Source organism: Terrapene carolina, unplaced genomic scaffold (assembly GCF_002925995.2).
Source record: "Terrapene carolina triunguis isolate 2854851 unplaced genomic scaffold, T_m_triunguis-2.0 Scaffold35098, whole genome shotgun sequence".
Taxonomy (NCBI): domain Eukaryota; kingdom Metazoa; phylum Chordata; order Testudines; family Emydidae; genus Terrapene; species Terrapene triunguis.
This window is the reverse complement of record NW_020699449.1, coordinates 1,890,884-1,909,344: the sequence shown is the minus strand read 5'-3', so window position 1 is coordinate 1,909,344 and position 18,461 is coordinate 1,890,884. Positions and strand designations below refer to the sequence as shown.

At 42.1% G+C, this 18,461-nt stretch overlaps 1 protein-coding gene across 1 annotated transcript in view; it reads left to right on the top strand.

Moving 5' to 3' along the window:
• The first annotated feature begins 237 nt into the window (after window positions 1-237).
• The window catches only part of LOC113405360 (lysine-specific demethylase 4C-like), a 390,365-nt gene continuing 372,141 nt past the window's right edge, over window positions 238-18,461 (top strand). The window contains exons 1-2 of the mRNA XM_026646511.1: window positions 238-278; window positions 8,367-8,531. Coding sequence (XP_026502296.1) covers window positions 8,388-8,531 — 144 coding nt within the window. The 5' untranslated portion in view covers window positions 238-278; window positions 8,367-8,387. The remainder of the gene's footprint in view (window positions 279-8,366; window positions 8,532-18,461) is intronic.

The window sequence follows — 18,461 nt, the reverse complement described above, 5'->3', positions numbered from 1 at the left end:
TGTCATTGTTTTAATTTTGTTTTATGGAAGAATTGATCCTGAAAACTCTGGAAATTAAATGAAATGCACATATGAGTTAAGTAACTCATGCATAAGTGCTTGCAGAATCAGGCCAGTAGGTTGGAAACTTTTTGTATCTTATATCATATCATTTGAGGCACTATGTAAATGTATGGTACTATATAACTGATTTTAATAAATATATCTATCTAATTTTTTTGGTCTACACTTGTTGGTAGGAGGAAGTAAAAGAAGGAATTGAAGATACAAATTCACAGGTAACAAATTACCTTTTTTCTTTTTTTCCTACAGTGTTCTTTCTCTCGCCCGGCAATACAGAGATTTTTATTTTATGTCAAGCAATTGATTTTGCGCGCTCGCTCTCTCTTTCTTTGATTCTGAGGTAAAATACTGATTCTGAGGCCAAATTCCAGTGCTGACTTTATAGTAAATTTTCCCCTCATTAAGTAAATTGGGCATTAATCCTCTGGCTCTTAGATGCCTGTGTCCATCCTTTCACTGTATGCGTTTGGCCAGTAGAGTAGGAAGATACCACCAACTAAAAGTAAATTCTTCAAGGCAGCCATAGGAACTTCTGGAAGGCAGTGCTCATTTGGGGCTTAAATTTTGAGTCCTCGACTTTGAAACCTTACTATGCTTTTAATGCGTTGTGGGTTGGTTTTGGATGTAATTGTATGTACATGCTATTTTGCTTGGATAGCAAAGATTGCAGAGGATTTCATTCTCTGCAATATTTGCAGTATACCCACCAAGACACCGTCTGGAGGAATAGAGGAAGAGGTGCTGTGCCTGCAAACAACTGTAACAATGGCTTTTGCTACTGCTCTAGCTATAATATGCATCAGCATATGCATAGAACATGTGATCATGCAGAGTGGTACAAAGACATCAGCATAAGTTTAGGATAGGTACATTATCCATGAGTGATGAGTAGCCATCTCAAAATGCAATTAAGACCTCTTACACTGAATCATTTGTTGTTTTGTTTATGCCACATTCTAAAACAGGCTTTTTATGGAGAAAGTTTTTAGGGGTTTTAAAGGTTAGGTTGGTAGTATCTTTTGTTGTCTTCTGCTTGTAAAGCCACACTGCCTTACTACCATGAATCCAATTGTATAGGTAGAGGAAGAAGATAGTATAAGAATAAAAAGGGAAATCACTTTTTCCCCCTCCTTCATGGTACACACACATGCTGAATGAGGACAAAGTTTAAAAATAAATGAATTTGAAATATTTGTTGACTACAGATGTGTTCTAACTAGCTGAATGACCTGTAAACTGGAAATATCTAAAACATAAAATCACAATAGAAGCAGAGTATAAATTTGCAGAGAGTTCAGTTATTGAGAAATTTTTTATCTCAGCAGAGAAGGACTAGTAAACACATTCTTAATATATCAAAATACTAGATTCTTTATATATAGTATATTAAGACATGACCAAGTATATATTTCTAGTCTCAATCTGCTCCTTGAAATATTTCCAAACTCTCAAAATGTATAATTACTGCTTGATAAGTTGTTATACTGATTGCAATTAACAGATTAACGTCTGCTCACTAGCTGAGACTTAAATATTGGTTTCCTTCCCCTACAGAAGATAAACTTAGAAACAACTTCTGAAGGGAGAGAAGCTGTTCTCAAGCCACAGCCACTGAATAAAGATGAAAAAGATAAATGCACGAACTAGCTAGCAAGGGAAATGAATGAACAAAGCCCCCACAACTTTTGTATCATCTAAACTTTAGCAGCAATTTTCTCTTTACAACAGTAGTGGAAGAGGACATTAAAGAGATGCAGTCTTTAGCTCTAATGATAGAGGTCTGTTAATAGCTTTTAACAATTGACAGATAATCAATAAAACATTGTTCTGGTGTCACTTGTTAACATCTGTATTTGTTTCCGGGATTTCTATTATCTTCTACACTAAGATATCTGTGTGGGGAATTCATACTATGTAGGTCGTATTTATTTATTTTTTACATAGCACCTCTCATAAGTATCCGTGGGCCTGATCCCAATTTCCATAGACTTCAACTGGAATTGGACCAAGTCCAAGGTGCTGCACAGTTTTATGGAGCTGTTGGTAATGACACCATATTTAAGGCTGACCTTGGACTCCCATATTAAGCCCTGATTTCCCCCCCCCCCCCTTCTGATTTTTGTTTGCAGTAACTGATTTGTTTGCAAACTTAGAATGCTGAAAATAGGGGTGAGAAGAATTTTTTCGAAGGATTGAGGAAATGCAGGATTAAAGATGTTTATATGCTGCTTAATCAAAAGTAATACAAGTCTTAAATTTATTCCCAGTTTCGTGACTCTTTGACCCATGTGCTCTCAATAGAGGCACCCGGTCGCACAGCAGCTCTTCATGTGCAGAGCCCAGGGTGACTCTTCCATATTGGGTATTTCCTAGGAGAAAACTATTTAGGAATTTTCATTCTTACAGGCTGGCCCGAGATCCAACTGGGGAAGGGAATCTGCTGATCATGTTGATCCAGTCTGGCCCCTGAAGCTGCAAGCAAAGATAAGCACTGAGAATGGGCACAAATTGAAGAGTGATACTATGGTCAGCTCTGCTGGCTGACAAATAGGAAGCCAAATCTGAGCAGACATATGTTCTAAAGCAGACAGAGCACCATCTATCCAATTCCTGAACCTGGGATTAGCTGATGTTGAATGAGGGGAAAGAGTCCCTGTGTATGAACAGAAAGCTTTTACTCAAAGGTTGCCAAAGGGGACGGGATGACAAAGCAGCTATCGAACAGGCCAAATAACCCAGACACCCACCTCAGGCCCAGCTCAGGTCTGGTTCCAACTACTCAGGCTTATAGAAAGGGATTTGAAGGTAAATGTCTTTTGCATTACTCCAGTCTTCTCTGTGGAATGTGCTAGAATTGGCTTCCCTCAGCCCCTACTGCAAACTTTCTTACCAGGAGCATGCCGAAAGGCTACCCTGAACAACAGGGCCTCCTGCCTGATGTTGGTAGCTTTGAGTAAGGCAGCCATAATGCTTTACAGCAGAGTGAGTGTGAGTGGGTAGTTCCTGCTCCTCTGGAGGTTTCCAAGACCTAGCCAAACCTTCCATTGTTCAGCACACTATGAAACTCCTTTACAGATCAGGGCATCTGGCAGCCTGTGCACTGAATGAAGATGACCGGTAGGTATGAGGTCTCTGAGTGGAACCTTGCTCCCTAGTGCATTGGCCCACATGTTTCGATAAATGGGTCACAAGTCATGGAATTTAGCAACCTTCTTACAAGACAAAATGGATAAAAGCAGCCCGGTGGTACCACAAGGTCTCTGGGAGCATAGTCTGATTCACCAATGCCAAACCTCTTGGGTTACTCCTATCCATAGATGCTGCAGCAGCATCGTAGGCTCTCACTCTGTAGTAGGGTCATATCAGCAAAATTTCAACTGAAAATGAGTGTGTGTCAGCAATACCGTTATCTGTCATGAGCATGTTCCTGCAGGTAATATTGCACGCCAGGCATTGAAGGACAAAGGCCCTTACTAACTTCTTAAGTCCTGGCTGTCAGAGTTCATGCCATACATCATTGCCAATTATCCTCCCAAAAATTGTCCAGAACATGGCAGGGGCGATATAACCCAGCCTTGTAGCTCTACTGGACGGGGGGGTTATATATTGCATAAGATCTTTCTTCTTCTAACGGTTTTCTTTTTACCTACCTTAAAACCCAAGTTAAAGGAGGGTTGGAAGAAAGGAAGAAGTAGGGGGTGGGGTGTGGATCTGGGGGGAAAAGGCCCTAAATGTAAAGCAGTCCATCTTAAAAAAAACTTTAAAGAAAAATCCTCTATTTTTCAGATAAATATCGAAAAATCAAACTGCATCTCAGGAATAAGGAAAATTACATTTAAATCCCTTAAATAAATAAGAGAAGAAACCACTTTGTCTCCTAGAAAAATGTAGGTAGCTGGACATCGATAAATATAGGGGGAGTTCTAGTCTCAATCCCCATCACGGTTCAGGGGAAAACTAGTAAAATAGAAACAGCACTGTAGGTCAAGTAAGGCAGTCAGTTCACCCATTTGGGATTAAGGGTGGGGAAAATACCATAAATGCTATTTTTTAAACATAGTGGAAAAATATTCCTCCCTTAAGTGCCACTACACTCTTTCACTTCTGTTATCCTCTCCTCTATTCTTCCTTCACTCTTATCCTCCCTCATGCCCTGTCAATCAAATTAAGACCTGCACATGAAAGGAAGGGGAGGTTATCCTAGCACAAAGCCCAGTGGCTTATGTGTGAGTGTATGTGGTAAGAATTGCACCAATGGAACATTCCCGACCTCCAGAGGCTCACCCATAACAGCTGTTGGATGTGGTCTTTCTGTTACTGTTGAGGAAATACACCTTTTGGCTATTGTGGTTATGAAGTAATTATCTTGTTAAGAAGTCTGAGTTCTTCTTTAGTTATCCGTAAGGCTGCAAGTTTGTCACGGAGGTCACCGAAGTCACGGATTCCGTGATTTTCTGGGACTTCTGCGGTGGCCAGTGCAGCTGTCCTGGGGGATGCCTGAGCAACTTTGGGTGCGTGTGGCAGGAAGCTCAGGGTTGGGGTGTAGAAGGGGGTGAGGGTTCCGGGTGGTGCTTACCTTGGGGGGCTCCCCAGAAGCAGCAACATGTCCCTCCCTCAGTTCCTAGTTCTGGGTGCTGCCTCTGTCTGCAGGCACTGCCCCCGCAACTCCCATTGGCCGCGGTTCCCCACCATGGGAGCTGCGGAGCCGATGCTTGGGGTGGGATCAGCGCGCGGAGTTAGGAGCTGAGGGAGGCACATGTTGCCGCTTCTGGGGAGCCACGGAGAGCCAGGTAGGGAGCCTTCCAGTCCCGCCACCCTCCCCCCGAGCACCTGTGGCGCCCCCCCGAACACCCATAGTGCCCCCAGGGTGCAGCCCAAGATTTAGTCAGGGCTATATAGTACAAGTCATGGACAGGTCACGGGCCGTGAAGTTTTGTTTACTGCCCATGACCTGTCCATGACTTTTACTAAAAATACCCGTGACTAAAATGTAGCCTTGTTTATCTGCAATCAGTGAAGCAGATGTATAACCTCTTGGCAAATGAGTAGAAGTACCGGTAATTAGTTTTACTGGTTGGTCAGCATGCTTGAATCTTTAGTGCTACCGTACATTTACTTTTCTAATGTAGCCTCTCTTGGAGGAAATGCCTAATAAGGATGAAAAAGTGTAAATATGATTTTCTAATGCTTGCTGAATCAGTAGTGGCTGAGAAGAATATGAAACACCGCGCCAGGCACATAGCCTGAAATAGCAGGTATGGATTAAGGACGGTGGCAGTGGGTACAGGAGGCCTCTTAATGTTGTTCATTGCTTGGTAGAAAGCCTGGCACTTGCCCACCATAACATATGAACACCTGGCTTTAATACAGTGTCCCCCATTCAGTAACCTTCAAGCATGTCAGAAAAGGCAAGTATCACTATGCCCAGGTCTCATGGATCCCATTCCAGTTCCATATTCCCTGGGCCAGTGATTGTAGCAGGATCAGCTATGCATCCAGAAGTGGAGATGAAAGGAAAGGGGCACTCTTGGTGGAAATGACTCCAAGGATCCTTTATGCAAGGTATATCCGGTATATCTCAATTGATTACCATTAAGAAAACTATTGACTGTCCCAACTGTGTACTCCCTCTCCCCCCTGAATGCCCCAACTGTGTATACACATATGCACACCTCCCATCCCCTCTCACCATTTAAAAGCCACTATATGAAAAAATATCCAGAAATCAGAATAGTACAATTCACCGGTCTAAGCCAAGCATCTCGATCAGGCACCTTAACAACTGTTTCTCAGGAAAAGGGAAAGGAATCTGAATGAAACCAGTAAAAAAAGGTGAATGGTCAAACTACATCAACCACCCTACCCCATAGTCCTTGCAGGCTTAAACAGAGAAACAGTTAAAAAAAAAAAAAAGCCACTCAACCAAAGCCAAGGTTTCAGCTCAAACAATTTCCTAGGTACAAAGAAAAAGTAGAGAGGGGAGAGGGACTTACTGAAGGTGAGGTCAAGAAAACAAGGTGATAGATGCCAAGAGAAGGAGTCAGGTGTGTGCATGTGTGGGAGAACTAAAGATCGACTGTAAGGGGAAAGTAAAGGCACAAAAGCAGATTAAGTGCAGGGACACTAATAGGGGAGGGAGAGTGACATAAAAGAATCTTTCACAGACAGATGTGAAGAGCAGCAGTTCACACAAAACTAAACCAACAAAGACCGGATACTGTGGCCAAGCTAGTGGTATGTGCATGTGTACACACACACACACACACACACACACACACACACACACACTCGTAACTACATCATGATTATTAAATTCATTCCCCAGATGGAGGAAGTGAGGCCTGGGTTAAGAGACTTGCCTAAGGGCACAGAGGAGGTTGCTGGAGCAGATGAGATAAAAATTCAGAAGTTTCTACTCTGTCCTCCACCACTATCTGCTGTGCCACAGTCCTTCCCAAGCAGGGGCCATAAAGAGAGTTTTGTGGGGTGGGGAGGAGATAAGAGCCACAGCTGATGATGGAGAAGGCGAGGAAGGAAAAGTGAAGATGTCCCCAAGGTTTGCAATAAGCAGCAGGCATGAAGCCACTGTAGCAGTGGCAGCAAGACTGGAAAGAGTGTGGAGGATTATCCAAGGTGTGACTGTAGAGTATTAGGAATATCTTGCTGTGGTGGAGGTGGAGGGCAGAGTAGGGAAGGACCTTCATGTGCTTTTCTTGTCAATACCAACTGCTCTGTGCCCCTAGCTAGCCAGCCAACCTACGAGCTTGTTGAAGGCTCCAAGACTACCCAATAAGAGCCCTCCTCTTAGAGGTACTGCCCCATTCTCTTAAAGTTGCAACATGGCAACCGCACGGTTCGTGGCCTGCCTTTGGGTCCTTGCCCACCATCCCATAATGGTGGGAAGGCCAACATGCTTTAATGCCAGTTAATTTCAATATTCATTATTTGTTTTTTCATGACAGATTCCAGTATATTAGAACAAATATTTACTGCTCATGGAAACCACACATTTAACACAGCGTATTTAAAAATGCTAACAAATGGAGCTAAGATGTTTTAATATGTAAACTGGTTTAACTTTCTCTTTCATAGCTGTGCTCACATATATTGTTACACTTTGAGCTAGAATTAGGATTATATGGCTGGTATTTAATGATGATGCTTTAAAATAGTATTTTACAGAGCAAAAAGGTGACTATTTTGAATTATAACACTATGTAATTTCCCCCCCCGGCTATGCTTTTGCATAGAGCAAAAGAGAAACGATGACCTACAGTGAGCTGACGTTGCTTATAACAGTTTGATTCCTTTTTGTGCTATATAATGCAAATTCTCTAAAAAGTCAATCAAAGGTTGAATTATTGTATTGCGTTCTGCCATGAGGTATGCAACATGCCTCAGTTGCAAACCCAGAAAGTATGCCTTTGATCCCACAAGTGCTCTGTATGGGTGATGGGGTCTGTACTAGCAGATCTAATTGCAGGACTGGTGTTAGTTTCTATAGCAGAAGCATAAATATGTGAAAACCACATAAATGGCTACTCATTTCATGAGTATTATATCTTTGTATGAGAGACAAGAATGTATTTTTTTGTTGCTTTTAATTAAATGAAATAAATTAATTACTCTTTTTAGTGATAAAACATGCGGGGGGGGGGAGAGGACTTGTCCTGTTTCTTTATGCCTTTGGTATAGATATATATACTTTAAAACCTATTAAAAGAAACAGTGAGGGGAAGGAAAGTCTTGTGGTTAAGGAGTCAGGAAATCTGGGTTCAGTTCTTGGCTGTGCAATAAATTTCTGGTGTGACCAGAACACCTAGGACATGTCACTTAATCTCTCTGTGTCTCAATTCCCCAGGTGTAAAATGGGAATAATGAGACTTCACTGCCAAACAGGAGTATTGTGAGGTGCTTGGGGTCTATGGTGATGAGGCTGCCATGTATTGTAAATACCTACAACAGAGAAAATTACAGTGTACTGGAGATGAACCAGCCCAAGCAGATGCTGCTATAATATTGAAGGATAAGTTTAGAGAGTATATCGTTATAAAGACAAACAATGAGGGGCTAGATTGTGCAACTGTTACTCATGATTGGGTTCACCAGGGTGGATAATGGCCGAACAACCTAGTCGTACTTTTATATTGTGTTTTCTTATAACCAGCCTGGGAGATAGTATTTCAAAAGCGTTCATTCCAGGTAGAAGCAGATATATTGATATATTTTTGGAGGCTATTTTCATTGAAGGATTTTTCATTTCAATATACATTATACTTATTAATAACTTGTTTAATTTTTAGCAGGACTGATATTGAGCCAAAATGGCAGCTGTCGTCTCGGACAGTCCTCCCAACCCAAGCTGCAAAATTATGACTTTTAGGCCTTCAATGGATGAATTCAGGGAGTTCAACAAATACTTAGCGTACATGGAATCAAAAGGTGCTCATCGTGCTGGACTTGCAAAGGTAAACATCTTTTACATAAAAAAACCCAACTATTTTCAGAAACATTTGCCTTTTGCAAAACTGATGTGTTAAATTTTAATAATTTTTCAAATGGTTTTCCTGTGATAGCTGTCGATTTGTCACTCTTTAACGAGACCTAAATGGAATAGCTCATGTTGCATATAAACAAAGAAAAAAGAAAATATATGTTGTCCGCCACATACTCTCAAATTATTGGGTTTTGCTATTATCATCACATGGAATGTGAAAAGAAAATCTCTGTTAGTGCTTAGCAGTGCAGTCCAAAATATAAATCAGGGGATCCAGTATTCCAAATATAGGAATCCACCGTGCAAACATTTTAAGGTGTGTATAACTTTACTGACTTGAATCATTTCACTGAAGTCAGTGGGTCTACTTATGAATAAAATGAAGCACATTCTTGAGTGTTTACAGCATCTGGGCCATCATAGGATTTCAAATTGTTGATTTTTTTTAAATTGTAATCATCCTACCTTCTGATTGACAAAAGTAAGACATGGAAACCATGCAAAAGCTACTGTAGCATTACCTCTTGGCTGAGCAATGGTTGATTCGGCGCCTTGTAGCTAGTCAGTTTCCATTAATGGAGAGAAATTGTCACAACTTCAGTTTGTTGTAACTTATTTATTTACATGATGAATATGTTCTTATCTCTGCTATATACATTAGTCTTGTTACTCTTATGTAGTCCTGCAGTGTGAGGCTCATAGGGGAGGAAACACAACCATGCACATGCAGATCTGGGAATCTCAGCTCAGTCATTCAGAGTAGTCACTAGGAACAGCTACCTTAATCACTGGGTCTCCAACCATGTGTTGCAAACCCAGAACATTCAAGAATCATCAGAATGGCTTAAAATGAGCTTTATAAAGAAAAAATAACAAACTTTGGGTTCTTATTTGCTTTCTGTGTTTTTGAGCATTGAGGATGCACTTCAGTCACATCTCCAAACTTTTCTCTGCAAGCATGAAGGCTAGAAACTTTTTTTTTTCTTTTTTAAACGAAAATTCAAATTACTAGATTGGGCAACTCATTCATAAGACATAGAGAAGTATGTGACATAAAAGTACACACTGATGTTGTATTGTCCCCATCACCTTCTGTGCTCATTCTGTTTTGAAACCAATGAGGACCTACTCTTTGAGGGTTTGCTGCATGGTACTAATCACTGCAATGGGACAGGTGCTTTGGTGGACCAAAGCCAGAGCACTCAACACCTTGCAGAATCAAATCCTAAGATGGCTGGGGAACAGGAAGCTTATATGTTTTGGTCCCCTTCTGATTAACAATAATTGAGCTAGCAGAGAGTGAAGGGATAGTGCAACTCGTTTTGGATTGTTCAGTATATTGACTTGCTTCCTTGATCCCCAACATCTCAGCATCTTGGGTTTGCTGATGGTAGATTGTCCAGGGGTATGTTAAACTCTTCTTGGCGCCATGAGGCCACCTACTTTTTCCCACCCTCAAAGGATCCACATTGTGGTGATCTTTCTTCCAATCACCATGGGCTGGATGCAGAGTTTTCTGAGGCCTTTCATTGCCTCTCTCACAGTGAAGGCAAGGCCTGGTTACTAGAGAGTGAAGGAAGGTGCCCTCTTTCCTCAATGTGCTTTGTACTGCCTTGTCAATGCTTTCAGTCCCCATCAGGGAGCAAGAAGGTACTGGGGTTTAGTGGTGATTGCACTCCTCGTTCAGTTTTTGAGCAGGCTGATTGGGCTGGTTTTTCTACTCTCAGTGAAGAATTTCTAAAGAGTGAAAAAATATTTTAAAAACAGAAGGTCAAACTCTCTTTGCCTTTCAACTGTAAATAAACATGAGCTGTTTACAGTATCAGTTTCTATGTTAAAATCCTTAGTTAATATTCTTAAAGACATTAAATGAAAGTGTAAGTCACTTGCTAAAACCTATCAGGAGATAAGGACTTTTTCTGTTTTGATTATGCTCTAAACATAATCCTTGCTTCCCTGGGTAAATATTTTTCTCATTGAAATGTTTTAATCGATGTTACATTTAGATTAATGTTATGTCTGATAGCAGGGTTGTGTATTTAGTGACAGTCATTAGAGTAACCTCTGTAGTGGCTCTCAGGAGGGAAGCTGTCACACCGGGAGACTGCAGACACTGAGGTTGTGGTGCGGCTGGAGGTGTGTAACAGGAGAAAGCTAATGAGATCTGGAACGGGTGAGCTAATGTAACAAACAAAGAAAATTAACAGATTAAAGACACCTGAGACCAGAGTGCTTTGTTTGTGGACTGGGGATCGGGGAGAATGTCAGTAATTTATGACTTTCAAGTCCAGGATCTGTTACAAAGATAGCAGCAGCTGACAGCATGCTGAGTACAGACAACTTTTCTCATGTCAGCTATAAGAAAAGAGTCATTCTGTGTTTCTGAAAATATTAAAACTTTTCTTTCAAGACACACAAACTCAGTATTAACTGTTTTTAATTTTGCACTGAAATTCCCAAAGGCAGCAGACTTGGCTGGTCTCTCGTTTTCATTTCTTTGACCGCTTCAGGGACACTGAGATCCTTTATTAATTTTAATATGGTAATGGCCCCCTGAGTTCAGGTGTTCTGCATTTAAGAAAATATCCTACCATAATAATGGAGAGATTGTGAGCTTTGATCAGTCCAGCACATTATGTGATAAGAAATATGGCCCCAGGCATCAATTCTGTGTTTTTCTTGCCTGGATTCTTTCCTGGCCTCATTTACTCCCATCCAGACTTTGGATCTCACTCTGGAACCACAGTAGGAAATACTGTTGACCCATCTTACGTATGACACATTAAAATGTCTTTCCCTGCTTATCCAGCTCTTTTTTGAGGGGTGCAGAGAGTTCTGTGCTTTTCAACATTAAAATACCCTGTTGAAAAATAGAGGGAGCTCTGAGAAGCAGGACTGACATAATTGAAATGAGCGGAGAGGGTGGAAGAACAGAGATTAAGAGCAAGCTGTGTCATTTTGTGTTCTTTCAAATGATTGTGCACATAATATATATTCTACTTCAGGTGTGTATGAACCCAGAATATGCGAGTCAGACCTTCAGCTAGCAGTACCCATTGGGGTGGCGCATGTGCTCTGCACATCCTTGTGCCTTGAATTGAGGGCAAAAAGGGAAGGGCCACACTGATTCATTTCTCACTGCTTGTGGTTACAAGTTTGAGCTCTCTGCCTCAAGCTCATGGTCCTTTCATCATACCCAAAGGGGGTTTGAGGCCTATCTTGGGCTTAAGAAAGTTAAGCACGTTTATCAGGAAGATAAAATTCAGGATGGTGTCCCTTGCTTCTGGTTTGGGGCCAGTTCAACCAACAGGTGATGGACCACATCCACCAGATTCAATCCCTATTTGATCAGCTGGGTCTAAAAATAAAACCGAGCAGTTGATTTTTGTCACCAATTAAAAGAATCGAGTTCATTGGAGCCATTCTTGATTCTATGACTGCAATGACCGGCCTGCTTCAAGAATAGTTCGGGTCCATTTTGAACCTCGGCACAAGTCTAAAAACCAACCTCTGCACAAGTCTAAAAACCAACCTCCGAACAGCAGTGAGGGCTAATTTGATGCTGTTGGGACACATGGCATCCAGCACATATGTGACTCAGCCTGCCAGATTTCATCTTAGATGCATACAAAGCTGGTTGAAGTTTGTCTGTCTGTATCCTCTAGTTTTTACGTTAGCCGAAAGTGCATCTGTGCATACAAAAATGATGAATAAGGTGGAGGGGTAGGGGTTGGTCACTGGGTTGTCATCACTATGTTGTTTCTCTTATTTGCCATGATGTAATGAAGTGTAGTTGCAGAGTGACATTGAACATGGGTAGGGAGTCCACATTGCTAGCTAATTTAAATGCCAGTTTGTGGTTCAGAGCTACAGTGGTTTGCAGGGCTTGGGAGAGAAGCAGACAGGCTTTCGGACACACACCCCTCTACACAGTATAACCTGTTAAAACTTTTACATTGTCAAGCAAGATTCTTTTGAAATTTACTTAAATACAAATCAAAACCAATTTCCTTCCATAGAAGGCCATTTATTCCTTCCCTCAGCAAGGAATGTCTCCATGTCAAAGTGCCATTTTCAAACTTCAGCCACTTATAGCCCTGTTCCAAAAAGTCAGATTTTTTTTTTTTTTATTTTGGGGGAAAGTGCATTTTTTCCCCTCACTCTCCTTTCACATAGAAATGTTTGAACTGTTTTGAGATAAAGGACAGTCTAGTGATTGGGGCCCTAGCTTAGACTTTGAGAGACCTGGTTAAATTCCCCAGCTCCTCTACAGACTTCCTGTGTGATCTTGGGCAAGATCCTGTATGCCCCACTTCCCTATCTGAAAAAATGGGGATAATAATATTTCCCTACCTCACAGAGGTATTGTGAGGATAAGTACATTAAAAAGACTGTGAAGCATTCGGAGCTCTACTGATGAAGAGTGCAATATAAGTGCTAGGTGTTTTTATTATTTTGCTCAATAATGGGACAGATACTAAGCATAGAGAATTTCAGACCCAAAAGGGTGGTTTAACAACATTATGGATATGAGCAAACAATGGATTAGAATGGAAACTGTCCTGCAATCTTATTATAAATATTATCAGGAACCTGCTAACAGTATTTGGGAGGGGGGCATCTCCTCTTGCTTCTGTTGAAGTCATTGGAAAAAACTCCTGTTGCCTCCAGTGGGAGTAGGATTTTCTCTGATGGTCACACTAGTCAGGGATTGGGATATTTGTACTCTGTAAATGAGTTCATTTGAAGTTTAATGTTCCAGGGGTGTGTTTATACCTCAATTGTTTGTTGGCAAGATGGCGCTGGTGCAGTTTACTTACAGAAAAAACAATACTCATAGAATGAAGTGGAAGTACATTATGTTCCGTGGCTTTTCCACTCTTACATGTCACTCCTCCCGTGTGCACACACACATGCATGCACTTTCTTGCATTCTCTCTCCCATTTAAAATAAGTTGTAAGGATACATTTTCCAGCTCAACTTTGTTCATCTGATAGTCTCCAGAGTTTTTTGCACACACCTCAAATCTCTTTGTATGTCATTCCAGAGCCGCCGCCAGCAGCAGCGCAGAAGTAAGGATGGCATGGCATTGGGCCCTCAGTCAGTGGCTGCCACTTGCCAGCCGCCCAGCTCTGAAGGCAGCAGCACAGAAGTAAGGGTGGCATGGTATGGTATTGGCACGCCTTACTTCTGCGCTGTTGCTGGCGGGGCGCTGCCTTCAGAGCTGGGCACCCGACCAATAGCTGCCACTCTCCAGCCACCCAGCTCTGAAAGTAGCGCAGAAGTAAGGGCGGCAATACCGCTACCCCCCCTAAAATAACCTTGCGAACCTCCTGTTACTCCCAATTTGAGAAACGCTGGCCTACCCCGTGAAATCTGTATAGTATGGGTAAAAGCACACAAAAGGCCAGATTTCACAGTCCATGTTGTGTTTTTCATGGCCATGAATTTGGTAGAGCCCTACAAATAACCAATATTCAGGGTTGGCCCCTTTCAGCTTAACATGCAGGATGCAGGCCACTTCCAAATATTCTCACCCTTCCCCACAAGAAGAAATAAAGGTACACTTGAAGGATATTTGAGAGTATGAAGACTTAAGGTCTCCAGTTCTTCCTGTAGGCTAATAAGGTCCATCAGTCACCTCCCAGATCTCTCTAATTCCTGGGAGCTGGCCCTTTTGAGACTCCAGCCATAAATTGTGACAAAATTACAAACACTGTAATATTCGCTTATAGAAATTGAAGGATTTATTGGAACATTGCAAGTAAGAACATCAGCACACACAGGCAGTATTGAACTTCCTTCTAAGCCCCTCAAACCAAGTTAACATAATATCAAAACAAGATAACCGCAGTAAAATAAAGATTCAGCACCATCTATTGGTGAAGATGCTGTCTGCACTGATCATTACAACTTTCCCTCTTTTGGTTTAATAAGAGTTTGAAAACAGTAACTAAAGTTTTATTATCATTGTAATTCCGAGGAATCCAGATAGTCTGCCATCTTCACAGGTTTCCCTGTTAGTCTGCCTCCTCGAGTCCTGTATTCAGTCATGGAGATGTCACTTGTAAATGAATCCAGAGATTATTGGCATGTATAGGGTTCATATTCTCCAGGTTAGGCATATCTGGTGGGCGTAGACAGTCTTTTGAAGACTGCAGTGTGGTGAAGTCTTGAGGACATACTCCTCCACAACCAGTTTCATATTACAAGTTACGGGAATCTGCTGGTGAATTTCCAAATCCTCCTCTGAGGTTGTTGAATAATAATAAAGGGGCAAGCTCTCACTTTTCATATCAGCAAGGATAAACTGTTTATTTTCTTAAGTATTGTGTAAGGTCCCCCTGAAAAGGAGGACATTTGAGGTTTTATTTATTTATTTATTTATTTATTTCCTGGCTGATTTTTTCCTTGTGCATAGTACATGTTTTTTCCTTCCAAGATGGGCACATGGTCACTTTTTCCTGGCACCTTGTGCTTGTCATGGTTCCTTCTGGCTCATTTGTTTCTCCACCTTCTGAAATGCTGTGCTCAGGTCACTGGTATAAGACTCTGCCTGTGTAGGTGCAGGAGGCCTTGCCATTTCTTGCTGAACATCAAGTCATATGCAAGCATGGGTTTGCAAGTCCAAAAATAATCAGAGAGAGAGAGAGAGAGTGGTGAATAGTTGAGTGTCAGCTGGTGTTATATGCAAAGACAAGAAGTGTCCTCATATCTCAGTCTCATTGGTCTTCGCTAAGAGTATGAGCATGGAACCAGTGGTGCTGTTTACTCTCTCCATTCTTCCATTACCTGCAGGGTGGGCAACCCCAGACCTCACTTTAGGTATGTTATCTGGAGTTATCAGCAAACCTCCTGTAATAACAGTGATTGAAATTCCTTCCCCGATCATTGAAAGGCAGCTGAGGCAGAGGGGGAGAGAAGGGGCAGGGGCAAGCTGCAACATTACGTGTTTCATCAATGCAGCTGTAACTGTCTCAGGCCTTTTATCCTTCAGTGCCTCTGCCACAACATACGTTTACATGGTGTCATACACTATCAGCAAATATCGATTTCAACTGGTGTTTCTGGTTGTGGCCCTTCCAAGACAATCATGAACCCCCAGGGCTTACTAGATAGGGGCATATCCTCTAAAAGGAGTTCTGCCGCTCCTTGCTGGTGCTTTCTTTTGACAGGTAAGATGGGAAAGTACCAAATCCTTAACATCTGCAGCCAAAAAAAAAATCTGTCGAATATCTGGTTCAGAGTCTTTTCTTACCCCAGGCAGCCTGCTGCTTTGATGTCATGAAGACACTCCAGCACTGCTCTCTGCAAGCTTGCTGACGAGACAACCCTGATAGCCCTGGGAAGTCATACACCAGCAAATGGGTAGCTGGATCAATGTTAATTGTTCCTGAACTGCTTTGAACCTCTCCAGTCTGCATCTCATTTGGTAGATCTTTTAGCACACCAAAATAACTCAGGGTCCTTAGACTGTTCTTGCCAGATGTCGTCACATGATCAGTCGGAGTCTATTTTCACTGTCCTCATCCAGCTGAGAGCATTCACAACCATATATTACTTTCCATGTTTACGGTGAACTATGAATTCTGAACCTAGTAAATATGGATGATAGGCCCCAAGGGCCTCCACAATTGCCAGAAATTCCAGTACTGTTGCTGAATTTTTGTTTTCCTCCTTCATTTAATTTTTGACTTCCAAAGGCCACCAGCCTCTGCCAACTGAGCTAATCAATTTGTTCAAATGCAAATCTGACCATAAGTCATCACAGGTTATCACAAATGGACAGGATGAGTCTGGAAATTCAAACACAGCATGGTTTAGCAGTCTTTCCTTCAGTGACTGAAAGGCTGCTATCTTGAACTCTTTAGTTATGTCTCTTGTATTCAATAAATATTCTTAAGTCTCCGCTGGGCCTTTTCACGATTATAATTGGGGATGCCCAAGGTGATATAGATGGTCTAAGCAGGACATCCTCTAGCATGCAATTTAGCATCCTTTAGGATTTGCCTCACAGGAACAGTCCCTTGCTTAAGGGATGTTGCATCTGATCATATCGCCCAAGCTTCCCATTATTCTTGGAGAACACACTAGCATACTGTAAGAATAGCTGTTTTAATTGCTTTCTTCCATTGTCTTCTATGGATGCTTCTGTCAGCAACTTCTGGTTTCATTGGTGTGGCTTCCCTCTGCTTGGGCAATTCTGTCTCCCATGGGCTTTGCCTCCTCATTACCTGCAAATGTCATATGACCTGGGAACTACTTGGGAGACTGTTGCTCTTATTTGACCCATGGGATCTCTGCAAATATCTTGCACTGGGACTCCTCTAAGTTTTTAGCCACTTCACTAGCAATCATTTCTTGAAGTGTAGCATTTGGTATAAAGGAATCACCCTGGGTCTGGGAATTAATAGCTGATACCTTTTAAGGAGATCCCAGCTTCTGCTTCCACATTTGTAACTCTGCACATAATCTCGTCCATACATTTATCCAGTATGTTATCTTCCTTCACCAGCAGGTTATGAAGTTCCTCTGTTAAACCATTTATAAACTGACTTTTCACACAGGATTTGCTCATGTCCTGTCACTGGACATAGGTCCCTATCTGCTTTGCCAGTTCCAGATCCAGTGCAGATGGTTCTGCTTTACTCAAGCTATCTCACAGATTGTGAGGGGCAGGGAAAGCCCTATTAAACAGGCTCCTCAATGCAAATAAAGTATGCAGGGGTTCCCCTTTCTCTTACTCCAATCTTGTCATTCCCTCCAGTATTTCAAAAACAGATCTCTCCTAGAGGTCATATAAGTGTTTGTGTAATTGTCTGTAAGATCCATGATTCATGCTGGGAAGCTTCTGGTGTAAAGCTTTGGCATCATCATTCAAAAACACTGCTATGTTCTGTGGTGCTTTCTCATCAGTCCACTCATTCACAGAGAGCAGCAGCTCAGAGTGTATCAAGTACTCACAGATTCCAGTTTCATCTGCATGACCACTGAGAAGAAACTTAGGCAAAAGTGTTTTTGCCATCTTGAAGCTGCTACCACTAATTGCAACACCTGCTTATAAAAATCAAAGGATTTTTCTGGAGCACTGCAAGTAACAACTCCAGACCTCCCAGCAGTCCCAGGTTTGATTGTCCTGCTTTGACCTCCAAAGCCCTCTGCTGGTTGAAGCAGAAAATTTCTTGCATTCAGGGCCACCCAGAAAGGGAGAGTCCAAAGAGGCTCACCTATTTGAGAGTTTCCCCAAACTGAGTGGTGGTGTGACTGGCACACAAGGCTGCAGCTCCACTCACGTTTGGCCTCTCTGTCTCTGTCTACAGAGGGGCAGACAGGCCAAGCCTGAATGGTGCTGTGTCCCGTTTTAGCCATTTGAAAGATTGCGAGGTATGCAACTCCAACATACGCAGGCAGGAATTTATTTCTCTTAGCCCCCCAAAACAAGACCACAACTTAATCTAGATAAAGATATTGGTGGAAGTGATGCACTGATCATTCTTCTTCGATTCCTGTCCATCAGCCCAGCAATGTTGATGGGATCGAATGAAGTCTTTTCCATTCTTCATTCAGTTTCTATGGTCTGATGTTCGCCAAGCATTTGACCAGGAGTCCTTGGCATGCACTTGCAGAGCCAGATGTACCCTTCACTAGTGGTTGCTGCCACTAGCTATCCTCACTAGATTTTGCATGCCAGCTGAGGCCAGGTCCTGGGGTGTGGCCCTGTGGTACACATACAGCTACTTGGAGCCTCTAATGAGAGTTAAGTGAGGTGCCAGGACCATCTGTAAGCAAACTACCCTTTACAGGTGTGGCTGTCTACTATGTGGCTGTTGAACTCACCCCATATACCCTGCACTTATCATTACAATCCACTTATAGTCCAGCTGTAACTTCCTGTTCTTG